Raw genomic sequence first — 26,450 nt, forward strand, 5'->3', positions numbered from 1 at the left:
TAAATTTTTAGCTTTTAAAAGAAAGTTATAATTCACTTAATAAGCAAAATTATAAATTGTTAATTAAAAAATTATTATTTCTCCAAGACTGGGAATTGAACCCAGGTCTGCAGCGAGACAAGCTGCAATGCTTTCCACTACACCATCTCGGAACTGTCATTATATAACAATAGATTTATTTATTATTTTAATTTCAATAATATTTAATTTATAATTATTATAATGAAATTTAGAAATTATTTTGTATGAAAAAAAGTATTTAAATATTTTAATTAATTATTAATTTGAAAAAAGACTGTAAGTTGAAATCAATTTTTTATAAATTGATACATTAAAATTTTAGATTATAATAAAAGATTTTTACATAATATTAATAAAAATATTGGTTTTTGCTTATTTTTACTTCATAGTGAACCTTCTTAGAAAGTACTGTTTGCTTTAATTCTGGGCTATTTTTCAAAATAAATTTAATATTTTTACTTTAAAAAAAATAAATTAATTTTTATAATTCAATATTTCTCAAATAATAGCATAAGTGTACAATCTTTATATGTAACCTTTAATATTTGTCATTTAATAAATCTGATAAATTTAAAAAAAAATAATGTTAAAATAAAGTTTAAACAATAAATTTATTGTATAAAATTAACCTTTCCTATAAGATTAAATCCAAATTTTATGAAAAATAAATGTAAAAATATTAAATGAGTTTGATTAAGATTAGACATTTATTTTTAAATAAAACTGGTATCATATAATTTTATTTTAATAAAATATTTAATTTTTAAATAATTTTAAAATTATTTATTTAATATACTATAAATTTATTTTCTAACTAAATGTGGGCAAAAAATTAAGTTGGATTCTAATATAAAGTGAATTAAATTTTATTTTTTTATTAATAAAATTTTTTGCTTGATCGCTCATTATCAGATATCAAGCATTTTTAAAATATCAAATTGTTATAATATTTAAATATTTAATATTTTATTAATTTATTTTCATTCATTTTATTCAATATAAAAACAAATTTACTGATATTCTGACTGATAGTCGCATTTAAATTTTAAAGCTAAAATACTCAAAAATCAAAATTTTTAAATTGTGTGCACTTTAATACACAAATAAATTCAACTCCTATTTTTATTAAGAATTAGATACAAATACTTGTTTACTTAATTTATCTCAATTTGTTAACTCAAATTTTAATTAAAATTAATTAAACTTTACAAAGAATGAGCTTGACTTTGCAGCAAAAATTTTTAGTTGAGACTTGTGTGCTTTTTCTAATATAAATCTTATTTGAGTTTATTAGCTATCAACATTATAAGAAAAGAATTGATAAAAAAAAGCATAGTTATGGATAATATCTTAATTATTGTTTTATTTAGTCTATATTTTTTGATAGATTGAGCAAGATCATGCCATCTCAAAGGATTCATTATGCTTCAGAAATACCAAATTTATTAATGAGTGAATAATCTGCTTAAATTTAGCATTTCTAAAATGAAGAGCAAATCAACAAAGATTTTTAAAGAGATAAAAACAACTAAGATTCTATGGAACAATTATTAAATTAAACTTAAGTCATTAAAAGTCGTTTTGATAGTAGAAATGACTCAAAAAAAATTGTACTCAATCATGGAAAATTACTTTTTTATATATTCTACTTTGCTTTAATAATATGTTTACCTATTTCACTAATTAAAAATCTATTTAGTTTAATTGGAGAAGAATATTATGGATAAGATAGTGTTAATGATATAAATGTCATTAACATTTTTGTAAGGATATTTACAGATATTGAAAATTTATTTGATTATTTTTGCTTTTTATTTGCAGCTCTAATGATTTAAAACCAAGGTATTTTTATAAAACTTATTTAAGATTAATATTAACAAGGAAAGAGTAACGTAATTATTCTTGTATAGTGCTAGATTAAAAGAGCTTTTGCATTCGTATTAGCCTAATTTTGTGTATTTTAAGTGCTAAATATATATTTCATTTTGACAAAACAACTAGATAAAATATATATTATGGATTTAGTATTTAACTCTATTATATTTCTTTCTTTCTATTTGCAAAGAAGATTTATTTTTAGCAATGAAAAAACACAAAAAGATTTGATTCTCTTAAAATACTACAATAATTTTTATGAAAGATACTTTAATTATGTAAATAGCTTTTTAAAGTCCATTTTTTATATTTAATGTTTATTATATTTTACTTAAAATAGGAAGATCTTTATAATGAGTTTAAATAAAATATCAGAAAGTATCCAAAGTCTTGCAATATAGAAGATGAGTTCAAAATGTTTTTAAAGTCTAAAATGCACCTTTGTTTATTGGATTTAGACATCAAGTAAAAATAACTTGAGAATAATCACGAATTTACAGATATTGTCTATAATTAGGGAATATTTCAATAACTTATGATAAAGCTACTTTACTTTTACTTTACTATAATTATGCCAGTAATCTTATTTACAATTATTTTTTAATATATCCTCTCAATAGAGTATACTAACTATGGAATTAGTATTTAAAAAGTTAAAAATCTCAAAGATTTTTTTAATTTTTACAATGAAAATAAAGTTCAAACTGTTTTCTCTAATTTCTTTGATACTATAGAGTAAGTCTATAGCTTTATCTGCTATATAATTTTAATAGTCCTAAAATATTTTGTAAAGTAATAAGTATTTTTGAATAGAACTGCTTATGGTAAAGTTAACTGAAAAAAGCATCAAAAATATATAAATTTTATTTTTTATTTTTATTTACTCTAGTTTTAGATCAATAAATCACCAAAAAAAAAACTAAAGTTATTTCAGAGATAAAAATATTTGCTATACAAGAAAGTATTTATAAAATTAATATTTAATTTAGTTAATAGTAATTATATTATTTTCATATTGAGAAACAATATATAAATTAATATTTATTTTTATATTTATTTTATAAAAAACTTTAAAAAGAAAAAAACATTTTTTCTTCATTGAATTATTTAATTCTTATGATAAAATTTCTGTGTGGAAAGTTCAATAATTAATTTACAAGCAATATGATTGTAATAATACTATTTATGTGAATAATTAATAATTTATTGATAAGTAAATAACTTGTTTGTAACAATATCAAATCAATTTCAAAATAAATTTATATCTATTTTGGATAAATTAGATTAGGTATTTTTAGTTGTTTGTTTTATAGATATTTAAAAACAAGATAATAAATAACTAAATTAATTAATTAATTAATTAGCTTAATAGAATATTTGTAGTTTTTAATCAGCAATTTAAAAAAAATGGTTAGTGTGGCTTGGTTAGAAAGATTTTTAGAAAGAATCGCATTAATAATCATTTAGATTCTATTAGAATATTTTTTATATTAAAGATACAAAAGATAAGTCCCTAAAGAAGAACATTCTTATAGATAATACCTACACTACTAATATAAAGAATCCGTTTTTAATGAAAACTTTGTACATTATAAAAGTAAGCTGAGTGGCTTATATGAATAAAATCCCTTTTACAGTAAGCAGAGTTAAAATTAATATTAACATTTATAAGAATTGAATTTTAATTCTCGCTAGAAGAAAAGTGCTATGCAAATAGACGAAGTTTTTGATAGCTAACTAGAATCCTCTTAATAATTAATGACTAGTAAGAATAACATTAACCATTCTATTTGTGATAGCATTTTAAAATAAGAAAACTATGACTTAAAATAAGCTAACAATGAAGGAAAAAAATATTTTTATATCTTTCATTTTGTGATTTTTTTATGCCTGCCTTTTTCTTTGATAACTCTATTTTTATAATAAAGTTTACAAAACTCTTCTAGCTAAGATGTTAGTTATCAAGCTTAGTAATATTTCTGTAATCTCTTTAATGATTTAGAAAATGCTATAGATTATTTCTGCTATTTTTTTGTTGCTTTAATGATACAAAATCAAGGTATATTTGTTAAGCTGACTTAAGATAGTTATTAGTAATAGAAATCTTAAATTTATATCCTAATAAGATGCCAGCTTTTAAGAGCTTTAATGTTCGTTACTATCATTTTTATAATGTAGTAAATAATGAATGTGTCTTTTATACTATCTGATAGGTTAGAAGTAGTTAATCTAATATCCTTATTTTTATATACTATAGTTTTTTATTCGTTTTATTACTCTGGCTATTTTACTTACAGTAATAAAAAAATGCAAAAAGATTAAATCTTGGCAACATACTATAGAAACTTCTACTAAAAATACTTTAATTATGTAATATTTAACTTATTTTAATATTAAAATAGTTTAACTTATTATTTTTAACAGTAAGATTTATATTAAGAGTTCAAGAAAATACATTCTAAACAATCAGAATAAGAGTTGAGCAAGGATAATTTTTAATAATTTTTAAAGTCTAAAATGCATCTTTCCCTTAAAGAGTTGGAGATCAAGTAAAAAAGCTTGGAGTAGAATGAATAATTTAGAGATCTTGTTTATAATTAAGGAATTCCTTTTTAGTTTTGGATTAAATCTGTCTATTTTTTTTTTGTTTTTTTCTTACCAACTTTTATGGCAACTATGCTAATTTTACAAATTTACTACTTTTTGAGAGACAAATATCAATAAGAAGACTATACAGAAACTTAATTCATATTTAACTTAATTTAATACTATCTCAATGATAAAAACATTTCTTAAATTAATGATTTAAAAAATAGTCTTTCTTACAAAATAATAACTAGAACCTATGGTGTTTTGTGCTATTTACTTTTATTTGGATTAAAATATTTTATAAAGTAAAAGGTATTCTTTAATGCAACTGCATTCAAAGTTAGCTGATCAATAATTAATATTAAATATAATTTATATGTATAAATATTCCATTAAAATTAGTTATGTTTTATTAAATTTAATTGCCAAATAATAGAAATCAAACACTTAATTTCTGTTTTTTGTTTTATAATTGATAATATACTATAAAGTAACATAAAAAATATGTACCTTTGTTCTTCATTCATTGGGTTTGTTTATCAAACCTAAATATTTTTAATCTAGAGTTCAAAATTTTTAAAAAAATATTAATTTTTTTTAGATTTTAAATGATTACCAATTGGAATTAAGCAGCTAGCTATATATAAAAATATATTTTCATTTAATTTTTTTAATTTTTTAATAAAGATATTTTTAAAAATATTTGCTTAATAGTACTCTAAATTTTAGCTTGCAAGAATATGCTACCAGAAAAAGTAATATTTTTACTGATTTTTGATCTAAAATATTTAATTAGAAACTATAAAGATTACTTTTAATAAATAAATTAATTAATTAATTTTTAGTAGCTATAATTTAAAAAATATAAGTTTTTAGAATTAGTAATGGAAATAAACTAAGAAAATCAACAGGCTTAGAAAGTATAGCAAGAAAGTTAATACCATAATTAACTATTTGGGGATTAAGATACTTAGAAAGCTGAAGTAACAGATACTTATGATGAAGATATAAGTCAGCTTATTAAGTATAGAAAGTATAAGATATGCTAAGATAATAGGAAAAGATTGACTAATGCACTTTTGAAAAACCACCGCCATCAAAATTTAGAAAAGCTAACCATTAGCAGTAAGTAGTTCTTGGACCTCTATTTTAGTACAACAGAAATGGAAGACATATCTTTACATGATTTAGTTAGATTTAAAGACCTCTTATTATTAGTTTATGATCATTAAGAAGATATGTTCTACTATTAGTATTTTGAAGAAAAACTCAAAGAAGGTACCCAGTTTGTAACTCAAGTAATATAGCATGTAAAGAAAATAATTTGTCTTGACACAAAACAAATTATTTAGAAATCTGATATCCTGCTCGTTTTAATTGAAATTTTGTCTGATATTACTTAATTCATTCCAGAAAAAGAGATCTTTGTCGATTAGGAAATTATTTAGCAAGACATTTTGGAAAAATTATTGAATTTAAGTCTAAATGAATCAGATATTTCAAATAAAATTAGGACAAATGTAAAATATTTTAGATTTATAAAATCATTTTTAAAATCCTTTTTTTTAAAAAAAAGACTATGCTTTTAATAGCCTCTCTTTGTGAGCTTTCTCAAAAAATAGCTGAAGTTTTATTAAAAAGCGGATTGCTAAACTCTATTTAGACTTTTGCATAGAAAAAGGAATTCGATATAGGTTTTATGATCAATTTTACCTAGCTCTTTCAATCAATTCTAAAGTGGAACTTCATATAAAAAGAGCACAAACAACAAGTAAACATTTACTTAAAATTCAATTGAAAAAACCTTAACTTTATTTTTGAAATAATTAGCTTTTGTTTTTTATAGAATATATTTTGTGGATACTATTTGAGGGGCTTGACAAAATTAGTTTTGAACCCATTCAGTTTATTTAAGTAAGCAAGAATATATGCTAATCATTTAATACTTTAAGAGAAATGGGTGATTATTAAGGCATGGTTATGAGCTAGAATTTAATCAGTAAAATACTCGTTATTATATCAAAAAATTTTAATGAGGAAAACAAGCAGTTTGTTGAGACGTATAACCATAAAGTAAAGTGCTTTTATAAGTTGTTATTATAAATAGCAAAGGAAATGAATAAAAATAGTAAAAACTTTGATGATTTATTTTAATGGATAGAAAAAGAATAGAATTTAAGAGTTCTTACTTAAATAATTCATAATAATGTCTTTTTGCATTTAAAAACTACCAAGCTTAGTTTGAGGGTAGCATAATATTTAGTTGAAATATCTCCTGTTATTTTAGACTCTTTGTTCACAAATTTATTTATAAGTAAATTGGTAAATATGCTTGATAGCTAGCCTTCTTATGTGGTAATTTATTAATTAAATAATTGGTTAAAATTTCTTAACAAAAATATATATTTTAGGAATTAATTTTATCCTTGTTATAGTTCTTAATTCTTATGGGAGATTAAAACTAGCTAAAATATTTGATTGAAAGTACTAGTATCTTGGAAAGTACACTCAATTTGCTTATTTTAGATTCAACTACAATAGAAGCCAAGCTGAAAATATCTGAACTTATGCAAATGTTTCTCAAATATGGAGAGCAAAATTTAAAAACAGATATAAAGGATTAGAAAGAAATTAATTTAATTTAACTTCGTTTTGAAAGGCTAAATGCAGTTTAAGTTATTTAAAAAGAGATTATGGTTCAATAAAACTCAGAATTAGTTCTATTTCTGTAATCGATCATCGAAACATATTTTAATTGATTTTTTCATTTGTGCAGTGTTGCAAATAATTTATATTTTTTGATAGTTTTTTAAATAATGATTTTCATAAAAGAGTTTACTAAAAAGAATATACACACATTCTTGTTTACTTATAAAAATATTACTGTATAGATTTAATTAAGATGTTAAACTAATAAAGAAATAATATGTAAATTATATTTTAAAATCTATTTTGTTTTCTACATTTATTAAGATCCTTGTAAAAGTAAACTGACAATTTTATAAGATTACTCTAATTGTTCTAATATTAATCCACAAGTGTTCTAGTGTCAAAATTTATTGGCTTCTTTATTAATTTGATTAATCGGATAGGATTATACTTTTTAGTAGGGTTTAGAAAATAATAATTAAAGTATATGATATATTTTAATAAATCAACTTATGAGTAAATCAATTTATATTTTAAAAAAATTTTTCTTGTGTGACCTTTTAGTTTAAAAAAAATAAACTAAAAAATAATAAAAATAAACTAATTTAATTTTAAAGTAAATTGAAGAATTTGTTTGAATAGAATTTTAAATTAAATGTAAAAACAAACCATAAACATGTAAAAAAGTTTTTAAAATTAATAAAATTTTTTTATATTTAAAGAATTTGTCTATTATTTTATGATGATTTTTAAAACTTAATTTATTCACATATCATATAGATCATAAAGTACTTATTTAGGATTAACAGACATTAGACCAGATAAATGTTTATCAAAAAACACTATATTAATAAAACTATGCTCTAAAAATGCAATAATTTATTATTGGTAAGAAAGTAAAAGTAAGGGCATGTCAATGGCTTTTATAAGAATTGGATTTATTGGCCTATAAAATATATTAATTAGCTCAAACAAAGATTTAGGATATTTAGTAAACGAATAACGAAGTTCTATTTCACTGATATTTTCTAAGATGCTATATTTCAAAAGATAATTTCTTAAATCTTAGAAATAAAAACTTGTATAAAAAGTAACTTTCATTTTACCATTTGAATGATCTCTTTTACCGATATTGTGAATAGACAAGGTATGCCCATCAAAGTTGAATAAAAGGGCATATAAAAATTCTTTACTTTTTTTTTAATCTGTAGTTAAAAAGCCATAGTATGGATTAATAGTTACATAAGAAATATGTTCTAGGTTTAATTATTTTTTTCTATGTAGCTCATTTTATTTTCTTAGTTCTTCTAAGCCCTCAATCTCTATATACCATGTTCCAATGAAAGAAGGCAGTGCGATGTAAAAAAATATTTGTATTATATATATCAGAAAAGATATTGCACAGAAAATAAATACTACTAGCATTAGAGTATCAGATATACCTTCTCTTTTAAGTGTGATGTAATCAAATTATGTTAAAGAAACTGTAATTAGTATTACCAGTAGAGATATTAATTTACAGACTAAATAATAATTTTATGTTCTTTGAGATATCTTTTTGAGGCTATTAAACTCTTGCCATGAATTAGAATTTCTGTTATCTAAACCACAGTGTGTAAATATAGCTACACTTAAAAAAATAAAAAGAAACCCATTAACTATTGGGTCACCTTACTAGAAAAAGATAGATTTGGAGAATCTGAAGCAGATAATTATCAATATAATTACTTGGAAAGGAATAAAACATAGAAAAAAATATTTAATCCCTATTGCAATATAAATCAGTCCAAAGTATGCAATATATTCTATATACAAAGGTAAGAACTAATAGAATTCATAATTTTGCTACCTAATCATTTTAGCCCAAAGGTAATTCAAATAAAAGCTAATAATTATCATAATAGGTATTTAAATGTAAAAAGCTGTTTCATCTCTACAGATAAAAGTCCAAAGCATGACAAAAATAATTTCCATAATCATAGGAATGTTGATTATTTCTGATTTAAATGCGTCCTATACATCATTGTTTTAAGATATCAATTGAAAAAATTCCTCAAGTTAAAGAACCACAGCAACAAAAACAAGCAAAGATCCACAACCTTCAGGCTTAAGTATTACTAGTGATACAACTAGCCTGATAAGTTTATCGAACACAAATAATATCACAAATAATGGCCATATAGAAGTTTGCTATTAATGTGATAAAAATTTTTAATTTAAAAAAGAAGCATAAATATAGTTAAGTAGAATTAAATAAAAATATTACAAGTATTTTTGCAAAAAACAAGTAAACTAGTGCCCAGTGAGCGTACTTAAAAGCTAGTATAGTAATCAATTTTGAAAAAAACATTTACTTTAAATCTATGTTTTCTAATATATCAAAAGATATATTTTACAAAACGGTATCTTTTCTATTAACTATAATTATTAATTAATTAAATAAAGATATATATAGATAGATAGTCTCACAATTTTTAATTAATTATCATTTCTATCTATATTCGTTTTTTATAAATAAGCAAGTAAAAATAGAATATATGCAAGTATTTCTTTCTTATAAATAAATAGAATTTTAACAGTTTTTAATAAAAATAAATAATTTTTTTAATAAACTAAATGTTTTGCAAAAAAAATATTCCCAAACTTTTTAAAAAATAATAATTTTAAAATATAAAATAAATACTTTAAAATAATAATTAATTAATCAATCAATTAATAATATCTTACTTCATTTATTTTCAATAGTTTAAATTTAAAAAAAATTTATTATTCTCAAAATTTAATTTAAGAAAATTTATTTATTACTAAAATAATTTTGATATATTATCAAAGAATTATACAATAATATAAATATTTATATCGAGGGATAGATAAAATATATTTCAGTTATAGTAAGCTTAAACACAGGCAATAAATGAGAGAATAAAACTTATTAACATTACAATATCACCTGCTATTGCTCCAAACAGTCTAATAAAATTAGAACTTCCTTGTGGTAACATATAGCCAACAGTATATAGCAATCTTCCTAAAATAGCTACAAATCCTAAAACTGCAGAGAAAATAGGAAACTTTAAAGCACCTACTATTATGAATAATGTTTATGGCCCCCAATTTTCAAGAAAATTATAATGAACTCTTTATGATTTTGCAAATTAGAGCCATTTTGCATATGGAAGTTTATCAGAATATCTTCCATGACCCATATCTGGATATCCTTAAGAATTGTCTACAGGTAAACCTGTGTTATCTAAATGCTCTTTTCCAAAGTTTTCTCTCATAAATTCTGAAGTAAATACTTTGCCTCTCATTTAACCTGGGATTAAAAATCCAATAAGGATCATTTCGAATGAATATATGACTGCTGACAATACAGCTAGTTAAAAGTGATCTTCTACTTCAAATACTACAGACATAATAGTTCTTTCTTTGTTATTTATCTTGTACTTATAATTTTTATGAATAAATTTATTTGTAAATGTTTTATTGTTTTATTTAATTATAAGTAAATAAATTAAATTATTTTTGACTTTTTAAATAAATAATAAATAAGTAATTGACTTTGTTAAGAACTTGATTAAATTAAAGACTTAAATTTTTTATTTTAAAATTTGTAAGGCTTTCACTTTTTTATAAGAATTTATCAAAATTAATTTTTCTTTTTAATTTCTAATTTTCTATTTTGAATTCTTATCTTTCTAAAACTTGTTTGTTTAATGCTTTCCTCAAATAAATAGAAATTCAAGAAAAGTAAATTCAATCAAAATCTATGTAATTAAAATTAAACTAGACAGAATAAATTCGATAAAAAAATAGAAAACTAAAATATCATTTTTAAACATAAAAATTTAAATTAACCAATGAAATATCTTCAAAATTTATAGCTAAAAATATTATTATTAAAATTGCGGCTAATTTTATTTATTTATTTTTGATTTATAAAAATTTAATTTTAAGATAATGAAAAAATTTTCAAAAGAATTTTTTGCAAATAATAATAAAAATGACATATAAAATTTTGAAACAAGAGTTATTTATAGAATTAATTAATTAAATTTGATTGTTGGTAACAAATTTTATTTCAATTATTTTTAGATTCACTTTCAGCCTAAATTTAGCACTAATAAATAAAGCAATAGTCTATATTTTTTAGGATTTGGCTGGGTTTGGTGAAACTAAGTTTTTGTCCATGCCTTTTAAAATATTCTTAAAAGCTGGCTAACTGCTTTTATTTTGTTTCTAGTTATTCTTTTGTTTATTAAACATATTAGTTTAATTCATTTAGTTCTTCTACTATATTATCTTATTACTCTAAATCTTTTAGACTTGGATAAGCTTTAGTCTATTGTTACTTTAATAACTAAAGTTCTTCAGTCTTTTTATTTATCTCATTTTGATATGACCTAACTGATTTCTCTAACTCGCTAATATTCATGACTAATTTAGATAATGCAGTTTTTTAGTTTTGTTCAATTAGTTATTTAGAGCTATTGATTTTCTCTTTTATAATTCCTAGAATTTTATTTCTGTTTTGGTTTTCGTCGATTGGGTTTTTTATCTTAACTTGGTATTCTTGCTAATATTAATCTTGTACAGTATTTTTCTAATACGACTCCTGAGTAGTAGTTATATTAATCCTTGTGAAATTCTCTTCTTGACTATCATTTTGTTCCCAAAACATATTCAATCTCTTTTTGAAAAAAACTCCATGCATCAAAGCGGTTTAAAGCTCCCTAGCATGATTTAATTACACATACAACAAATCAACAGGTTATTATTGAGTGGTTATTATTGCAGTACTATTTGAGCTTATCTTGCTATAAATTAATTTAGCTAATTAAGATTTTTTTACATAAAAAGGGAATTCAATTTCTTTGATGTAAGGATTTATTCTTTATTATGAGAGAGCTTTTTCTAATAAGTGAATATTGACAAATTTCTTCAAAGTAACAATAAAGTTCTCACCTTAATAATCTCTGTTTCCAAAATATTCTATAGAAATGGAATGGTTGCCAAAATTAAATAAGAATGCATAATACATTTCAAAAGCTTCCTTTTCCGATAATTTATTAAAACTCTTTTCATCTATTTTAATCTTAACGTACTCTACTTAATTTAAGTTTAACTTTTCTTCTCTGTGAAGGTTGTTGTACTTAACTAATTCTTTGAAGTTTTCTATCTCAACAAACAAATCACCTTCAAAAAAGGGAGATATGACGAAATCCCAAAGGTCTTTCAATAAAAACATAAAACTTAAAGCAGATGAAATAAGTACTATGATTAAAAAGTTTAATTTTATTCCTGCTTGATGAGTAAATATCTTAGGTGCTAAGAAAATAGCGTAAGTAGATAATAGAAAAGAAATCTATATTAATTTTACTAAAATTTAAGCATTTAAATTTCTCTACGAATACATCTGTATAAGCGATAAACCTTACTTTCTTTCAGGTCTTCTTAGTTCTACTCCTCCTTAAAAAAAAACTTATATAAGGATAAAGCAATTTAATAACAATATTTCAGAAAAGGGAGTATTTTCAGCAACAGGTAATTTAGTATTTCTGTACATCATAAAAGCACTAAGAGCTCCGTTTAGCAAAAAGTAAAGAACAAAAAAGTTTTCTACATTAAAGCAAATAAAGATAAGGCCAAAGCATGAAAAGTGATGTATTATTTCTTTGATGGTAGCATAAAAATCAAGAGTTTCTGTGCTTAGCATCTTCCACCATAAATAGTTAAAGCATGTATAAGAAAATAAAATTGAAGGAGTATTAAGCAAAAATGCTTCCTCGTTCTAAGTAAAAAGGGTAAAGCAGAGAACTGATAGTATTTAGGGTATCAAAAATACGTTAAGAGAAAATGATTCTAAGAGGAAATCATACTTATCTTAAGAATCAAAGTCTTCATAGAATTCATCCTTTTTACCTCCTCCCTTCATCCAATAAGCATAAGCCTCTTCAAATTGTAGCATGATAGAAATAATTAAAACCAACGCTTCTGAAAGTCTAGGTTGAACAACTTAAATAACAAAAACCATTCTCATTAATTTGTCAATAACAAAAAATGTAATGAACGTCTAAAAATATGGATATTCCTGCATTAAATACAAATAATTAATGAAAAAAAACATATCAATAAATTCAATTTACTGTCATATACTTAATGAATATATAGACCAATATCCATTAAATATACTTAATGATAAGTACTATAGCTATTTAGTTTAAACTTAAACCAAACATATTATTGTTGTTATTGTTTATTTCAGTATTGTATCTTTCTTTTTTAATTTAATAAAATATATGTGTCTGTTAAAGATTTCTTCATCTATTAACAAATATATGCACATAAAAACACATAAACATATATACAAAGAAATATATCATTAATCTATATATAATAAAGATATTTTCTTAGTTATCGTTAAAAATTTGTTAAAAATGAAAGTGACTGAATATTTTAATAATGTTGAATAATCTAAATTGTTTATTTTTTTTACTTTTCGATCTAAATTTAAAAACATTTTACAAGTTTCATAAAAAATGAAAAAATAAAAATTTTATTTTATTTTATAAAAGAAAGAATATTAGTTTAATAAAATTTGTATTTAGTAAAAGAATATTGATTTATCATTAAAATGTATAATTATTAATAAACTGAGCAATTTTTCAATTAATAAGATCTTCAATCATCAGAAAAGGCTTGATGTTTACTTCCTTTATCAAATTCTTTTATTAAAGCAAAAGAAGATAAAAAATGTTATTTTTTAGATGAGAAAAATCTCTTTGTACTTTAATTAATTAATTAGGCATGTTTTATGAAATGATTATGGGTGTTGAAACTTATGCACTAACCATTTTCATAAGCTCAAATATTGTGTGGATATCCTTTTTTTCTTCGTATAGTTCATGAATGTAAATTTCATAAACATTAGGAATCATTTGTTGCATTTAAAATATTTTAGAGAAGTAAAATATATCAATATATTTATTTATTTCTATTACCATTCCAAGCTCTTACTTTTTCCTACTACCAATACTTGGAATGTTCAATTTTTAAGACCCGAAATTGAAAAAAAGGCAAAAAATACATTCATTTATGTGCTCTTATGAATGGTCCTTATCATAAAATTTAAATAATATCAGCTAGCTTTGCTAAGATTTTCTTATTTTTATTGATTAATTTAGCTTTTTTAGGTCTTTACTGGTTTCTATTTCAATGATTTCTTTGCCTGTAAACTAAGGGATTAAAAAGAAATATACTATTTCTATTAGATTAATAAGGCTACTTAAGAATGCAATCATGATTATAAAAACAATGAATTGCTAAGATTAATTTAATCTAACTTGTTTAATCTATCCATCATAAGCTAAAAGGGTCACAGCTAAAAGAATATTATTCTAAATAAACTTCTGCAAGAGTAAATAATTTAATGTTTTATTTGAGACTCTCTTATAATCTTTTTATTTTAAGTAATTAGAGGTTTTTCTAATTTCAATTCCAGAATTAAAGAGAACTATCAATGAAATTGGGATGCAAAACAAAATTTTCAAAAATGTAGGAAACTAATTGCTTTAAGGTAAAATATATCTACTAAACATAAAAGCGATGATTACTGAGCTTATCAAAAAGAATTCTAAAAAGAAGAAAGGAATATTTGAGCAAATCATTATCATTCCAATATAAGCAATCAGTGAAGTAAATTCTAAAAACATATCATAATATTTTACTATAGAACAGCTCATAATTTAACTCCATAAACAATTTATGTAAAAAAATAAGAACATAAAACAAGGTATGGAAAGCAAAAATGCAACTTCATTTTTCTCAATTAGGTTCCAAAACAGAATAAAAACGACCTAAGGTATCATTGAGATATTTATTAAAGGAGGATTAAATGCATTTTAGAGTTTACTTTTTTAATTATCTGCTTGTTCTTGGCTATTTGATTTGTAATAAGTGTAGGGTAACTCTTCAAAATAAAATAATACGATGAAGAATATCATAAATGTCTGTAATTTAGTAGGCTTAACTATAAAGTAAAGAATTAAAAACCTAGTTATCTTATCTAAAAGAAATAAGCCTATAAATAGATACTAATATCTTGAATCCTATTGATATAGTTTTTATAAATAATTCAATAAACATAATAGTAATAAATAATAAAATAAAAATGAAATTCAATAAATCCAATCAATTTACTATCATATAAGAGAAAAACAGATAAATCTAGACATACTGAATATACTTCAAAGAAATCAACTAAAAGAATTAACTTATTTCCATCTAAATCTGCTCAACTTGACTTTTTAAACTTCTTTTTCCTACCGTTTTAATTAATTGATGCAAATATGTGTATTTTTTTAATTATTTTTGATATCAAAAACGTAACCAAAGAAGAATATTACTGAAAGGATTAAACTTATTTTTAATATTAATAATCAAACACTATATTAAATTATATTTGCATAAAGCATATAAACCAAAAAATTTAAACTAAAATGAAAAAACACGCTAAAATCTCTCACTAATTATAAAATTAAAAACATAAAATTTCAAAAAATGTTTCAATAAAAACTAAAATATTTATTTATTTTAATAATTTAATTTATTAATTAAATTACCTAATTACTAATTTAAAGTTACAAGTTTGTGTTTATAGTTTATTTAAGAATTCTTATTTAAGGAATTTTTTTTTAATTTTTTTATGAGAAATTTTTAAGAATAATGTGATTAAATTTTTTATTTTGCATCTATTTATTTTTTAGACAAAACCAAAATATTCCAAGAAAGAAAAAAATTATATATATCAAAATTTTTCGATAAACAAAATGTTTATATAATAAAATAAAAATTAATTATTGCTTATTTATGCAAAAATCAGTATTTAATGTTAAGAAAAAATCTAAAACAGATGTTGAGAAGGAGATTTAAATTTATAAATTTTTACAGTATATTTCATAAATTCAATTTTATCAAATTTATCAAAATATTTAAATTTAAAATAATAACATTTTTTTAGAAATAAATACTGTGATAAGCTGTTATGGGTTATTAAATCTGATTATTATCTTAAGTATTTTAAATGAAGATATAAAGTTTAAAATTATTTTTACATCTTAATAGAATTTTAAAATCTACTTAGACAAGATGCAGTATTGAAAATTTCTATTCTAAAGATTTATCCCATAAAAATTAATATTTAGTTAAATATGTATGTTTGGTTTTTAAATTAATTGATAACAGTTAAAGGATTTTAAGTAATTTATGAAATAATTTTTAAATCAGTATAAAATCCATATTTAATAAAGAGCTCATATATTGAGATAATAAATTTATCTAAAAATGAGTAGAATAATTATTTAATTTCTAAAATATATTTATTTGATTTTAGAGTTTGAGTAAATTTTAAGCATAAGCAATTAATTAATAATTCATAAGAGATTAAGAATGATTTCATCAAAAATATCATTAGTTAAGCATAAAAATATCCATAAATTTCTGTAATTAATAAATAATCACCTATTTTAATAAATTGCTATAATCTTTAATAAAATAAAATTATTAATTAAGATTATATTACAATAATTTAATATTTAAGTTAGTAAGCAAGGCAATCTAATAAGAATTAATATTCTAAAATGGATTTGTATCTATCTACACCCTTTAATTTTTCCACATATCTCTTTGTGATTTTGCTTATGATTTAATATGTCTTTTATTGGCAGTTAAAGAAATATAAAACATACAAATAATACCTAAAATAGAAATAGAAATCAAAATATGATGAATATAATATTCCTGATAATTAAGAATACAGCTTATTTCTTTACAATAATTCAATATTTTCTTTTTTGGATTAAAACTTAATTAATAAGTTTGAATTAGATGATCGCAGTTAAGAAAATACTGAGTAGGAACTGCCACTACCTGTTATACACTCTTCTAAATTAGCTGATGAATCTAATAATAATGAATAAATTACAAAAAGAAATGTTGAGGAAGCATCAAATGAAATTGGGACTCAATCCAGCTAAGTAAATAGCAAGGTAAATAGGCAAATATAAGTTTAGTAAGAAAACAATGCATCTCATATGATTGAAACCAGCAGCTAACAAATAGAATCCAGATTAAATCAATAATAAGCAGCTACTAATAATCAGTAAGAAAGCTAATCGCTAAGTAGTGATGACGATTACGATGAAGACGATGATGAAGAGGATGATTACGAAAGTTATAACGATGATGAAAACTTTTAAGAAGATAAGGAAAACCCAAAAGGAAAAAAAATAAGATATTTGAAAAAGAAACCTTTACTTACTGGATTACAAACTTTCTTTATTTACTGGGCTTTCAATGTTTTCTCAATGCCACTTTATTGCTTAATTTTGATAATTAGAGATAATTGCACTACATAATCTGTATGGATCATTCTTAGTATTTTATCGCTAATACCTTCATTTACCAATACACATTCTATTATATTTTTTGCTTGTATAGTTTAGAATCAAGGTATATTCCTAAAGCTCAAAGATGAGTAATAAATGAGCGAATCTAAAATTAAAAGCAATTACAATAAAAATGATGACCTCAGCAATGGTAATTCTATTTCTAACAACTCTAGTAATAACATTGGTAGCAAAAATAGAATGAACAGTAATTTCTTTGAAAGTGAAAGAAAAATTTTTGTAGAGCACTCTTTAAAAAGAGCTGAGATTACTTCATTAGTCTTTACTTTTATCTAATTAGGAATACTAATATATTGCTTTTGCTAAGGAGAATATGATCCTAAATTTATCATGATGAATCCACTTCTTATTCTGATTAAAAGTATAAATTACTTGCACATTAGTTTTACAAAATAGCTGAGTTATTCAAACTAAAAGATATAAACATAAAGAATTCTTTATTAATATTACGCCAATTTCTATCCTAAAAACTTTGACCTTGTAAAACAAACATTCATTTTTTATGAATTTAATTAATTAATAATATTTAATTTTATAACTAAAGAAAGGCATCTATAACGAATTCACAAAAAGCAAATCTTTATAAAATGAATAGAATAACTTAGAGGAATTCAAGAAATTTTTAGAATCTAAAGCTTATTTAGCTATTCAAGATTTTAAGTAAAAAGAAGCCTACATTGAAAATTAATAATTAAAGGATATTATTTCAAATTAAGGTTTAAAAGCTTAATTAGAATTTTAGCTTCTTTCATCTATTCTTTTAAGCATTCTTCCTTTTGCTCTTTTAGTTATAAGCTTTATTTCAACTCTATCATTAATATAATAAGATAGTTAAAAAAATTTTAAATATCTAAATATTCAAGACTACTATTCCAGGTCATATACAAATATCAATATATCTTATCTTTTAAATGAAAATACTGATAATGGTTGCTCAGTAATATTTAACGTTGTAATTATTTTAGAGTATTTAATTCTACTTCGTATTCACAATTTAATTAAAAAAAAAGTTGTCTTAAATACAACAAAAGATCCAAAAAAATACGATTGAAAAATAGCAAAATTAAAAATAATATCAAATATAATTTAATATGGTTCTTTTATTGATAAAAAACTCATATTAAGTCTTTTTTGTATGCTTATTAATTACATTTACATATACTGCATAGATAGTTTTAACAAAAATTAATTTATTCTCTATAAAAATATCTAAAACTTAACTCTTGATACATTTTTAGAAAATTTTAATTATTTTTATATTTAATTTTCAGTAGAGCTTTTAAGGTATTAAATAAATTAAAATTAATTTTCAATTTAAAATACTAAAGAAAAAAATTATTGCTTAAATAATCAAAGCATAATTGTTGTGCTAATTTACAAAATATTCTTATAAGCAAATAAACAGATTTTGTAATGACAAATTAAAACTAATTTTAAGTTATTAAAAAATCAAAAATATAAAAAAAATTATTCTAATCAAAGAACATGGTTTAAGAAATAAGTTTTATAAATATTTTTGGTTAAAATTTATTTTAAAGAATTTAAACTTAAATTTAAAGAAATAATAAATCTAATTTAAAAAAATGTATTTTTTAACTTAAAATATGAATTTAATATACAAATAATTTTTAAAGTGAGATCAGCAATTAAAGTATTGAAATATAGACAATATCAGAAAAAATATATAAATACACTCAACACTTTTTTTTGTTTTAATTAAACTATTTTATTTTTTATTTTAAATTTCATTAATTTAGTTTGGGGTTTTATTATTTTGATTAATAAAAATATTAACAGAGAGATTTCAATTTTTTAGTTTTGATATAATAATGAGAAAATAAATTAATGTATGTAGGTATGTATGTAAGTAAGTAAGTATTTTAGGTTGGAATTTTTAGTAAATACTTTTATGTTTTGGTTATGTTTTCTTATTTTTTACTATTGTTTTCATACTTTGCAGAAATTACCTTTTTCTATAAGAGCTGAGTAGTAGGGTATTTCTAATATTTCGTCTATATCGTTATTAATAAAACCTTATTTTAAAAATAGTTTGTTAAGTATATTAGCTTATTTATTTATTAAAGCGAATAAAATAGAAAATTTATTCAATCAGAAAAATATTTAGAATCCTCAAAAGATTTTTTACCAAAGACAAACGGAGGACGGATAATAACTTAAGAATTTGAGTTTTTTTAAACTTTAATTTATATTTTAGGTAGTGGAGTATAATAATTAATAGATATTTTTAGTTGTTGATAGCATTTATACTCATTATTATCTTCTTTTTTAATAGATAAGTCTTATTTTAAAGTTGTTTCAAAGGCAGGTATGAATATATCTTCTTTGATTTATTAGGTATTTTATAGAGATTTCATTACTTCTTTTACATTTTGTTAGAAATCTTACTTAAACTATTCTTGATCATCTATTTTAAGTTGTGAATATTTATTTTGCTAAATTTAACTTAAAAAAATAAATAAATTTACCTATTTCAAATAAGAAAATATTAGTGTTTTGATCATCTGTAGGTAAAATATAGACAGTCTTATTTATTTTAGAGGTAGCTTTCATATAATTATGGTCATCTGTATTTGGCTTTTTAATAATTAATTAATTATAACACATTAACTCCTTAACAAAAAATATATTTTTACAATATTGATCCTGAGATATAAATTTTGATCTATTTAACACTACGAAAAAGCTCTCCATTTCAAAGCTAGCTTGCTTACTGATGCAAATATCTTTATTAAAAATAAAAATGAATATTATTTGATAAATTAATTCAATAATTACTTTATTATTGGAATCGAGGTGAGAACTGTCATATTATATTTCATAACTTTTTAGAGACTCTATAAATTTGTCTTTATCTTCAAATGATTCTTTTTTCATATCTGAATACTGATAATTCTTTCTCATTAAAACATTAATTTATTCGATGCCTCTCGAAAATATTTTGTTCTCACATTTTGAGAGTAAAGTTGCAAATTTAGGATCATCTTAAATGGTTTAATCCAAACTACCCAACAAGTTTACTGTCATATCAAAATTATTCAAACCTAATTTAAAATAATTATGCATACTTGTAAATGAATATAAAAATTTTAAATTACTTTATGAAGATTCAGGTTTTGCTGAACTTGAATGTTAGATGAAAGCAATACTTTCTACTATGATGTGGTCAAACTATTTTAATTTATGAGTAGAAGGAATATCTGCAGGTCTCCTCAATGCTAGGATAGTTGTACGCTAGTGAGTATATTTATCATTATTTACTTATTTCCATTTAAATCCTTTTGATGTAAAAATAGTTTGAATTTCTTTATGAACTTGCATATTCCCCTCTTCATTTTCATGGTGATAAATACAAAAACGAATTTCATCACAAGAATCATTCTTAAAAATATACTAAATAATCTAATTAAGGAACTGATCTAAATTTTTTTAATCAACTGCACTAACATGCATAAGAGTTATTCTTCTAGATTATTATGAACTTTCGTTAAAATAGTAAGCTATGCCTTTTATTTTACCATTTCTTTTATACTCAAGACAACCACACTCATACTCTGTTCTTAATCTTCTAGATATTTCTTACGTTGAGCTCAAAACACTCTCTTTAATTTTTTTTTCTACTGTTTCCAAATACTTCTCAGTGTATTTCATAAGATCCTCTTCAAAATACTCAGGAACTCCAATAACACCTTCTCCTTGATTTTCTTCTTCAACTTATTCTGAATTTTAATGGATTTATAGTTGTTTTTATTTATCTTCAGCTTAATCTTACACATGAATTTAATCAGCTACTTACTTTTAATTATTTTAAACTTATTAAGAATGTTACTAATTTTATTCTATGTGATTGAGCTTTTCTTTTTAATCTTATTCAGCTGAAGCATTTTTTTATTACATAACTGAATGAGACGACTATGAATTTTAAATTTGATTATCTTTTTTCGTAAGCTCCTATTAATTATGAGGAGTCTATTTAAAGCTTTCTTACTATGATTATTATTAGACTTTGTGCTATTACTATTATTATTATACAGTAGGATGATGAGGTTAAGACTTAGAAGATATTAAATCTTTAGATTAATTTACAGAACTTACTGTATGAGATGGAAGTCCTTTGATTTGTTGATAAATTTATGATGTAGATTTTTAAGATTAATTATTTTGTTTCAAGTTTTCATTGATTGCTACCTTTGACTCTTACTACGAATGCTAATTTGGAAAATCATTTAATTCAGACTAAGAAGGAACTTTGTTGTGATTATTTTTACTTTAACCTATGTTGCTACCTTCGCTGTCTCTCTTCTAATGGACAGGACTATTTTCGAAATTAAACTACTTCTAAGGGCTATTTTTGCTTTAAATAGAAGATTAAGGAGAAGGATGATCTTTCTTTGCGGATGAATGAACAACTATATTACTATTAAAAAATGAATTTTATTAATAAAGTTAAAAAAATAAATCATATTATATATAAATTACTGTTCATGCTGAATCGGCTTTTAAACAACTCTACTGTTTTGACTGCTTTTCCTTAGAGGACCTACTCCTGGTAACCTAATTTAAAATCAAATTTAAAGAAAATCATCCCCAAAAATATTTTCATACTTTTGTTGATATCTGCTGTAGCTTGGTTTCTTAGAATTCATAGATTAAAATTTCTCATCTTCAATGACTCTAATGTATTCTTCGTTAAGCAAATGAATGCAATTATCAATTCTTTTTCTAAGATTCTTCGATATATACTAAATTTGCTTATCAGTCTCTTCGTTTCCATCAGTCATACTTAAAATAAATGGATCTATCTTGTATTCTTATCTCGTTGAGAAAAAAAAAAATTCTTTCAAGATAGAGCTTCTTAAGAAGTGTGTATCTGTTCTCATCTTTTAAAAAAATAAAGGATATCAACTGAATTCGTATAAGAATATTAAATCTACTTTAATTAAATAGTTTTATTCCTTGTAGAGATATGGGATAATCATAGTTTGTCTTTCTTTTATGACAGAATTTTAAAGAAAATCCATGAGATAATTTCTCCAAGAAACAATACATTCAGCAGCATTTATAGAGAGTAATCTTAAGTGAGTAATTAGTTCTGAACTCTTTTTAAAAAGGAAAATTATAAAATAAAATGAATGACTTAACAAACAATAAAAAATATGCTTTTATTAGATTTACTTTATTTAATGTTTATTCATCTACTTAACTTTTAATTTTTTCAATTAAAGATATTTGATCTTCTAACTATATGATGCATTATTCTCTTCCCTTTACTGCTTTTATACAATTTTATATGAATGCATCCCCCTTTCTTAAATCTTCTATTTCTGTCTTTATTAATTCTATAGCTCTTTCTCTTGATATTTATTTGCAACATTGAATAAATAGCTCTCTATTACATATAAATATAAATTTATTAATAACCTATCTATATAATATCTACAAATCAAGCTTTTTATTATCAGAAATTTACCTGTGATGAATAGGAATGTCTTGAGCCTCCCAGCTTATTTTCAACTTTTCAAAATTTTGCTTAATCATTTCTTTTAGTTAATCATAATTTGGAGGAATCAGATTTTTTGGATTAGCACCTGCTTAACCTCCTCCTTATCTACTAATATAAGGAGGAGCAACAGATCTCTACTAAGACTATGAAGATTATATACCTAATATAAAAATAAATATGTAAATATTGATGAAATATAATTCCTATATAAAATTATTTTTTGAGATTGTTTTGAAAAGCAATTGATTAACTCACTGAATAAATCAAATAATTCAATTTATATTAAATGTTTAATATTCAAAATAAATTAAAAATTGAAATTGGTAAAAAAATATAACATTTTTGATGATATTAATTTTATAATAAGGTTCTTAATTAATTAAATAAATAAATAAATCAGTCAATTATAGTAATTTCAATAATTTGAGTACAAAATATTTGATTATCAATTAATTTTATTTATGCTAAAATGATCAAATAAATAATTCAAAATACTTTTTTCGCTCTATTCTTCAATATTTTGCATATCCTTTGTTGCTTTTTTCCTGATTTTTCCTGGAGCAAACTCTACTATATTCCTTTTTCAGTAGAAAAAAAACATTAACTAATTTCACTAGTTTTATTTTGCTAATAAAAATGCGTGTATGAAGGAATGTTTTTGTTACTCAAAAGTAAACTTTTTGAATTAACTTAAATAACATTCTTAAAAAGCTAATTTACTTCTTTTGCTATTTCATCATGGCATATTAGAAATCTAGTTTTTATTTTCATATAAAAAAGTTATAATAAATCTACTTAAATTTATATTTTGATTTTATTTGCATTTATTTTATAAATTACTCTATGAATGTTTATCAGCGAAAACGTCGTATTTAGGAATATGTTCTAAATGAAATCTATTGTCCCACATTTCTTCCTAAATAGTTCATATTATAAATATTAATTTAATCTTGAATCTTATTTAATGCTCTCTAAAAACTTTACTCTCTTTTTGAGATTATTCATAACCACTAAGTGTCTTGATTTAGACCGAGCAACAATCGATGAATTTGATTGCTGCTCATCTAAATGAATCTTAGAATAAGGAGTCCCCTCCACGTTTTATGCTTTTTGGCTATTTTATTTATTTATTTATGATAATATTAGAATCACTTGATTGCTATTCCAATAATAAATAATTATGAATACTCTCCTATCATTTTTTACTGTCTCCAAATCTATTTACTTTATAATATTCTTTGATCTTCTTGAAAATATAATCAATCTTCTTTCTTCTTTAATTGAAATTTAAGATATTCTATAGGCTCAGACTTTACAAATTTTAATATGAATTAATGTTATCTTTTTTATTATATCTATTATCAAATTCAATTAGCTTTCAAATAAATTAATAAACAAATAAATAGAACTTCTTTCTTTGCATAAACAACACTTTATAATGTTTTGTGACATCTTTAATAAAATATTACTCAGTTTATAATTTTTTAAATAGAATACAGTAGAATAAGCACATTAATTTGCATAAAATTAACTACTTAAATAAATATAATTAATTACCTAAAACTATTAATTTTCAAAATAAAGCATGTCATAAAATTTAAGAAAAATTGTAATTAACCAAATTAAGCAAATCAATGATTTTAAATTCATTTTTATCAATCATTGATTAATTAAAAAAAAATATAAAATAAATAAAAAGAAATATATTTTATTTGCTCAAATAATTTCTCAATTATTTTTTATATTTAACTCTGATATGAATTCATAGATTAAATTGTCATTTAAATTCAATTTACTTCGATAAAATATTTATAAACTATCAACAATTATATTAAATTTTGTATTGAATTGATTGATTTGTATTTACTAAACTATAAACGTATTTTTTATTTGTTACTCTTATAATTACATCAGACTATATTCACAGGAGTCATATTACCTCTATAACCAGCACCGTCTTTTACTATTGTTGATTTTTGTATGCTTTATTTTTATTATTCTTTTTAGCTAACTCCACTAAAAACTCCTGCTCCTGCCATAGCTAAGAATAAAACTAATAAAGGTATTTTAAACTCACTCAAAAGATTTCCAGCTGTATTTTCTCCCTCAGCTTTTTTCTCAACATCTTTATGCACAAAGTAATTATTGCTTGAATATGTCATGAATTCTATGTAATCTTTTTTCTTTTCTGTTACTTCTTCTTTGTGCTTTTTATATAATTTCATTGTTAGTTCATATTCATCATCATCTATCACATTCTTCTTGAAAAAATCTTTATTCCCAAAATATTTTTTTTCAAAGTAATCAAAGGCCTATTCATCTAATTGCTTTTTCTTTTATTACTCCTCTTTTAAAAACTGCTCATATTGCTCATTGTTTGTAAATTTATTTTCTTCCTAGTCATATTTCCAACTAGATCTCAACCCTAATTTATAGAAATTAATAAATAATTTGGTATTACTCAAAATTAGAAAATTTACCTTGGGCTACGTCATACTGGGCACGCTTGTCTACATTAGATAAAATATTGTATGCTTCAGATATTTCTTTAAATTTATCCTAATTTTTAATAATAAAACAGATTAGTTTCCTTTCAAAATCCAATTTCTAAATCTTAATTATACACAGTTTATTGTAATTCTGGGTTTGCATCTGGGTGATATTTTTTGGCTAACTTTAAGTAAGATGATTTAATCTCATCGAAATTAGCATCTGAAGATACATTCAAAACCTTGTAATAACATTACTTAGGTCTGTACTAATCACTAGCAAAATTGTACTTTATACCCTTTAAGAGTTTTGTAGAAGAATATGATTTAGCTAATTTAATTTATTAGAAAATTCTGAACATATTTTTAGATTAAAAAATTTAATTATTTAATATCTGATTGATAATAAAAAAAGCTAAATTAAATAAAAAATTCTTTAAATATTTAGGTGCTTTTAAATCGTTAATTAAAAAACTTTAAAAATGTAAAAATCGATCAACAGTAAGTAAATAATTCTATTTTGTTAATACCAAATTAAAAAAAACGTTTTCTTCAAAAATAATAATCTAGTTAATTTAAGTTTTAATCACAAGAATATTTTTTTTTTACACAAACAAATAAATTTTAAACAATAGTTTTATCATAAAAAAGCAATTAAAAATTAGTTTAAAAAATATTTAATGAAAGCTTTAATAGATTATTTAATAATTTAAAAAGAAAATTCAAATAAAATCTTTGTAAAAATTATAAATGTATAAATGTCATTTTATTCTTGTCCCAAATATAAATTGATTTATTGAAAAGGCTTGATTATATCCCGCCTTATAGATTGTAGATAAG

General features: G+C 22.0%; 11 protein-coding genes across 11 annotated transcripts; 5 read left to right on the forward strand and 6 right to left on the reverse strand. All coding sequences in view use genetic code 6, as the record gives it.

Annotated features, from left to right (window-relative positions):
- Positions 1 to 1,506: 1,506 nt before the first annotated feature.
- TTHERM_000313861 (transmembrane protein, putative) lies at positions 1,507 to 1,851 on the forward strand (the record flags this gene model as incomplete). Its single annotated transcript, XM_012799753.1, has 1 exon — positions 1,507 to 1,851. One exon carries the CDS (start codon positions 1,507 to 1,509, stop codon positions 1,849 to 1,851), a length of 345 nt encoding a protein of 114 aa, XP_012655207.1.
- A 2,233-nt stretch (positions 1,852 to 4,084) lies between these two features.
- Positions 4,085 to 4,378, forward strand: TTHERM_000313872 (transmembrane protein, putative; the record flags this gene model as incomplete). Its single annotated transcript, XM_012799754.1, has 2 exons — positions 4,085 to 4,266; positions 4,321 to 4,378. 2 exons carry the CDS (start codon positions 4,085 to 4,087, stop codon positions 4,376 to 4,378), a joined length of 240 nt encoding a protein of 79 aa, XP_012655208.1.
- Positions 4,379 to 4,613: 235 nt separating this feature from the next.
- Positions 4,614 to 5,012, reverse strand: TTHERM_000313883 (hypothetical protein; the record flags this gene model as incomplete). Its single annotated transcript, XM_012799755.1, has 1 exon — positions 4,614 to 5,012. The coding sequence occupies one exon, from the start codon at positions 5,010 to 5,012 to the stop codon at positions 4,614 to 4,616; it is 399 nt and encodes a 132-aa protein (XP_012655209.1).
- A 357-nt stretch (positions 5,013 to 5,369) lies between these two features.
- On the forward strand, positions 5,370 to 7,244 carry TTHERM_00572190 (hypothetical protein; the record flags this gene model as incomplete). The annotated part of the gene is made up of 4 exons (XM_001027725.3): positions 5,370 to 6,005; positions 6,062 to 6,256; positions 6,316 to 6,840; positions 6,897 to 7,244. The coding sequence occupies 4 exons, from the start codon at positions 5,370 to 5,372 to the stop codon at positions 7,242 to 7,244; spliced, it is 1,704 nt and encodes a 567-aa protein (XP_001027725.3).
- Positions 7,245 to 7,899: 655 nt separating this feature from the next.
- Positions 7,900 to 9,484, reverse strand: TTHERM_000572179 (transmembrane protein, putative; the record flags this gene model as incomplete). Its single annotated transcript, XM_012799756.1, has 2 exons — positions 7,900 to 9,324; positions 9,401 to 9,484. 2 exons carry the CDS (start codon positions 9,482 to 9,484, stop codon positions 7,900 to 7,902), a joined length of 1,509 nt encoding a protein of 502 aa, XP_012655210.1.
- A 532-nt stretch (positions 9,485 to 10,016) lies between these two features.
- Positions 10,017 to 10,550, reverse strand: TTHERM_00572180 (mapeg family protein; the record flags this gene model as incomplete). The annotated part of the gene is made up of 1 exon (XM_001027724.1): positions 10,017 to 10,550. The coding sequence occupies one exon, from the start codon at positions 10,548 to 10,550 to the stop codon at positions 10,017 to 10,019; it is 534 nt and encodes a 177-aa protein (XP_001027724.1).
- A 543-nt stretch (positions 10,551 to 11,093) lies between these two features.
- Positions 11,094 to 13,431, reverse strand: TTHERM_00572170 (transmembrane protein, putative). Its single transcript, XM_001027723.2, has 2 exons — positions 13,281 to 13,431; positions 11,094 to 13,225 (listed from the first exon to the last, which is right to left on the reverse strand). The coding sequence occupies exons 1-2, from the start codon at positions 13,371 to 13,373 to the stop codon at positions 11,216 to 11,218; spliced, it is 2,103 nt and encodes a 700-aa protein (XP_001027723.2). The 5' UTR covers positions 13,374 to 13,431; the 3' UTR covers positions 11,094 to 11,215.
- A 1,017-nt stretch (positions 13,432 to 14,448) lies between these two features.
- Positions 14,449 to 15,005, forward strand: TTHERM_000572149 (hypothetical protein; the record flags this gene model as incomplete). The annotated part of the gene is made up of 4 exons (XM_012799757.1): positions 14,449 to 14,551; positions 14,612 to 14,710; positions 14,872 to 14,900; positions 14,967 to 15,005. The coding sequence occupies 4 exons, from the start codon at positions 14,449 to 14,451 to the stop codon at positions 15,003 to 15,005; spliced, it is 270 nt and encodes an 89-aa protein (XP_012655211.1).
- A 1,664-nt stretch (positions 15,006 to 16,669) lies between these two features.
- TTHERM_00572150 (transmembrane protein, putative) lies at positions 16,670 to 18,803 on the forward strand. Its single transcript, XM_001027721.2, has 2 exons — positions 16,670 to 18,080; positions 18,145 to 18,803. Exons 1-2 carry the CDS (start codon positions 16,773 to 16,775, stop codon positions 18,649 to 18,651), a joined length of 1,815 nt encoding a protein of 604 aa, XP_001027721.1. The 5' UTR covers positions 16,670 to 16,772; the 3' UTR covers positions 18,652 to 18,803.
- A 744-nt stretch (positions 18,804 to 19,547) lies between these two features.
- Positions 19,548 to 24,320, reverse strand: TTHERM_00572140 (hypothetical protein; the record flags this gene model as incomplete). The annotated part of the gene is made up of 16 exons (XM_001027720.3): positions 19,548 to 19,633; positions 19,747 to 20,025; positions 20,087 to 20,195; positions 20,255 to 20,344; positions 20,397 to 20,662; positions 20,717 to 22,035; positions 22,098 to 22,172; positions 22,224 to 22,498; positions 22,553 to 22,717; positions 22,794 to 23,007; positions 23,089 to 23,281; positions 23,617 to 23,699; positions 23,842 to 23,875; positions 23,962 to 24,037; positions 24,106 to 24,235; positions 24,310 to 24,320. The coding sequence occupies 16 exons, from the start codon at positions 24,318 to 24,320 to the stop codon at positions 19,548 to 19,550; spliced, it is 3,405 nt and encodes a 1,134-aa protein (XP_001027720.2).
- A 711-nt stretch (positions 24,321 to 25,031) lies between these two features.
- Positions 25,032 to 25,972, reverse strand: TTHERM_00572130 (chaperone DnaJ; the record flags this gene model as incomplete). Its single annotated transcript, XM_001027719.1, has 3 exons — positions 25,032 to 25,546; positions 25,602 to 25,680; positions 25,748 to 25,972. 3 exons carry the CDS (start codon positions 25,970 to 25,972, stop codon positions 25,032 to 25,034), a joined length of 819 nt encoding a protein of 272 aa, XP_001027719.1.
- Positions 25,973 to 26,450: the final 478 nt, after the last annotated feature.

The sequence above is a fragment of the Tetrahymena thermophila genome, assembly GCF_000189635.1.
Source record: "Tetrahymena thermophila SB210 genomic scaffold scf_8254431, whole genome shotgun sequence".
NCBI classification, from domain to species: Eukaryota; Ciliophora; class Oligohymenophorea; order Hymenostomatida; family Tetrahymenidae; genus Tetrahymena; species Tetrahymena thermophila.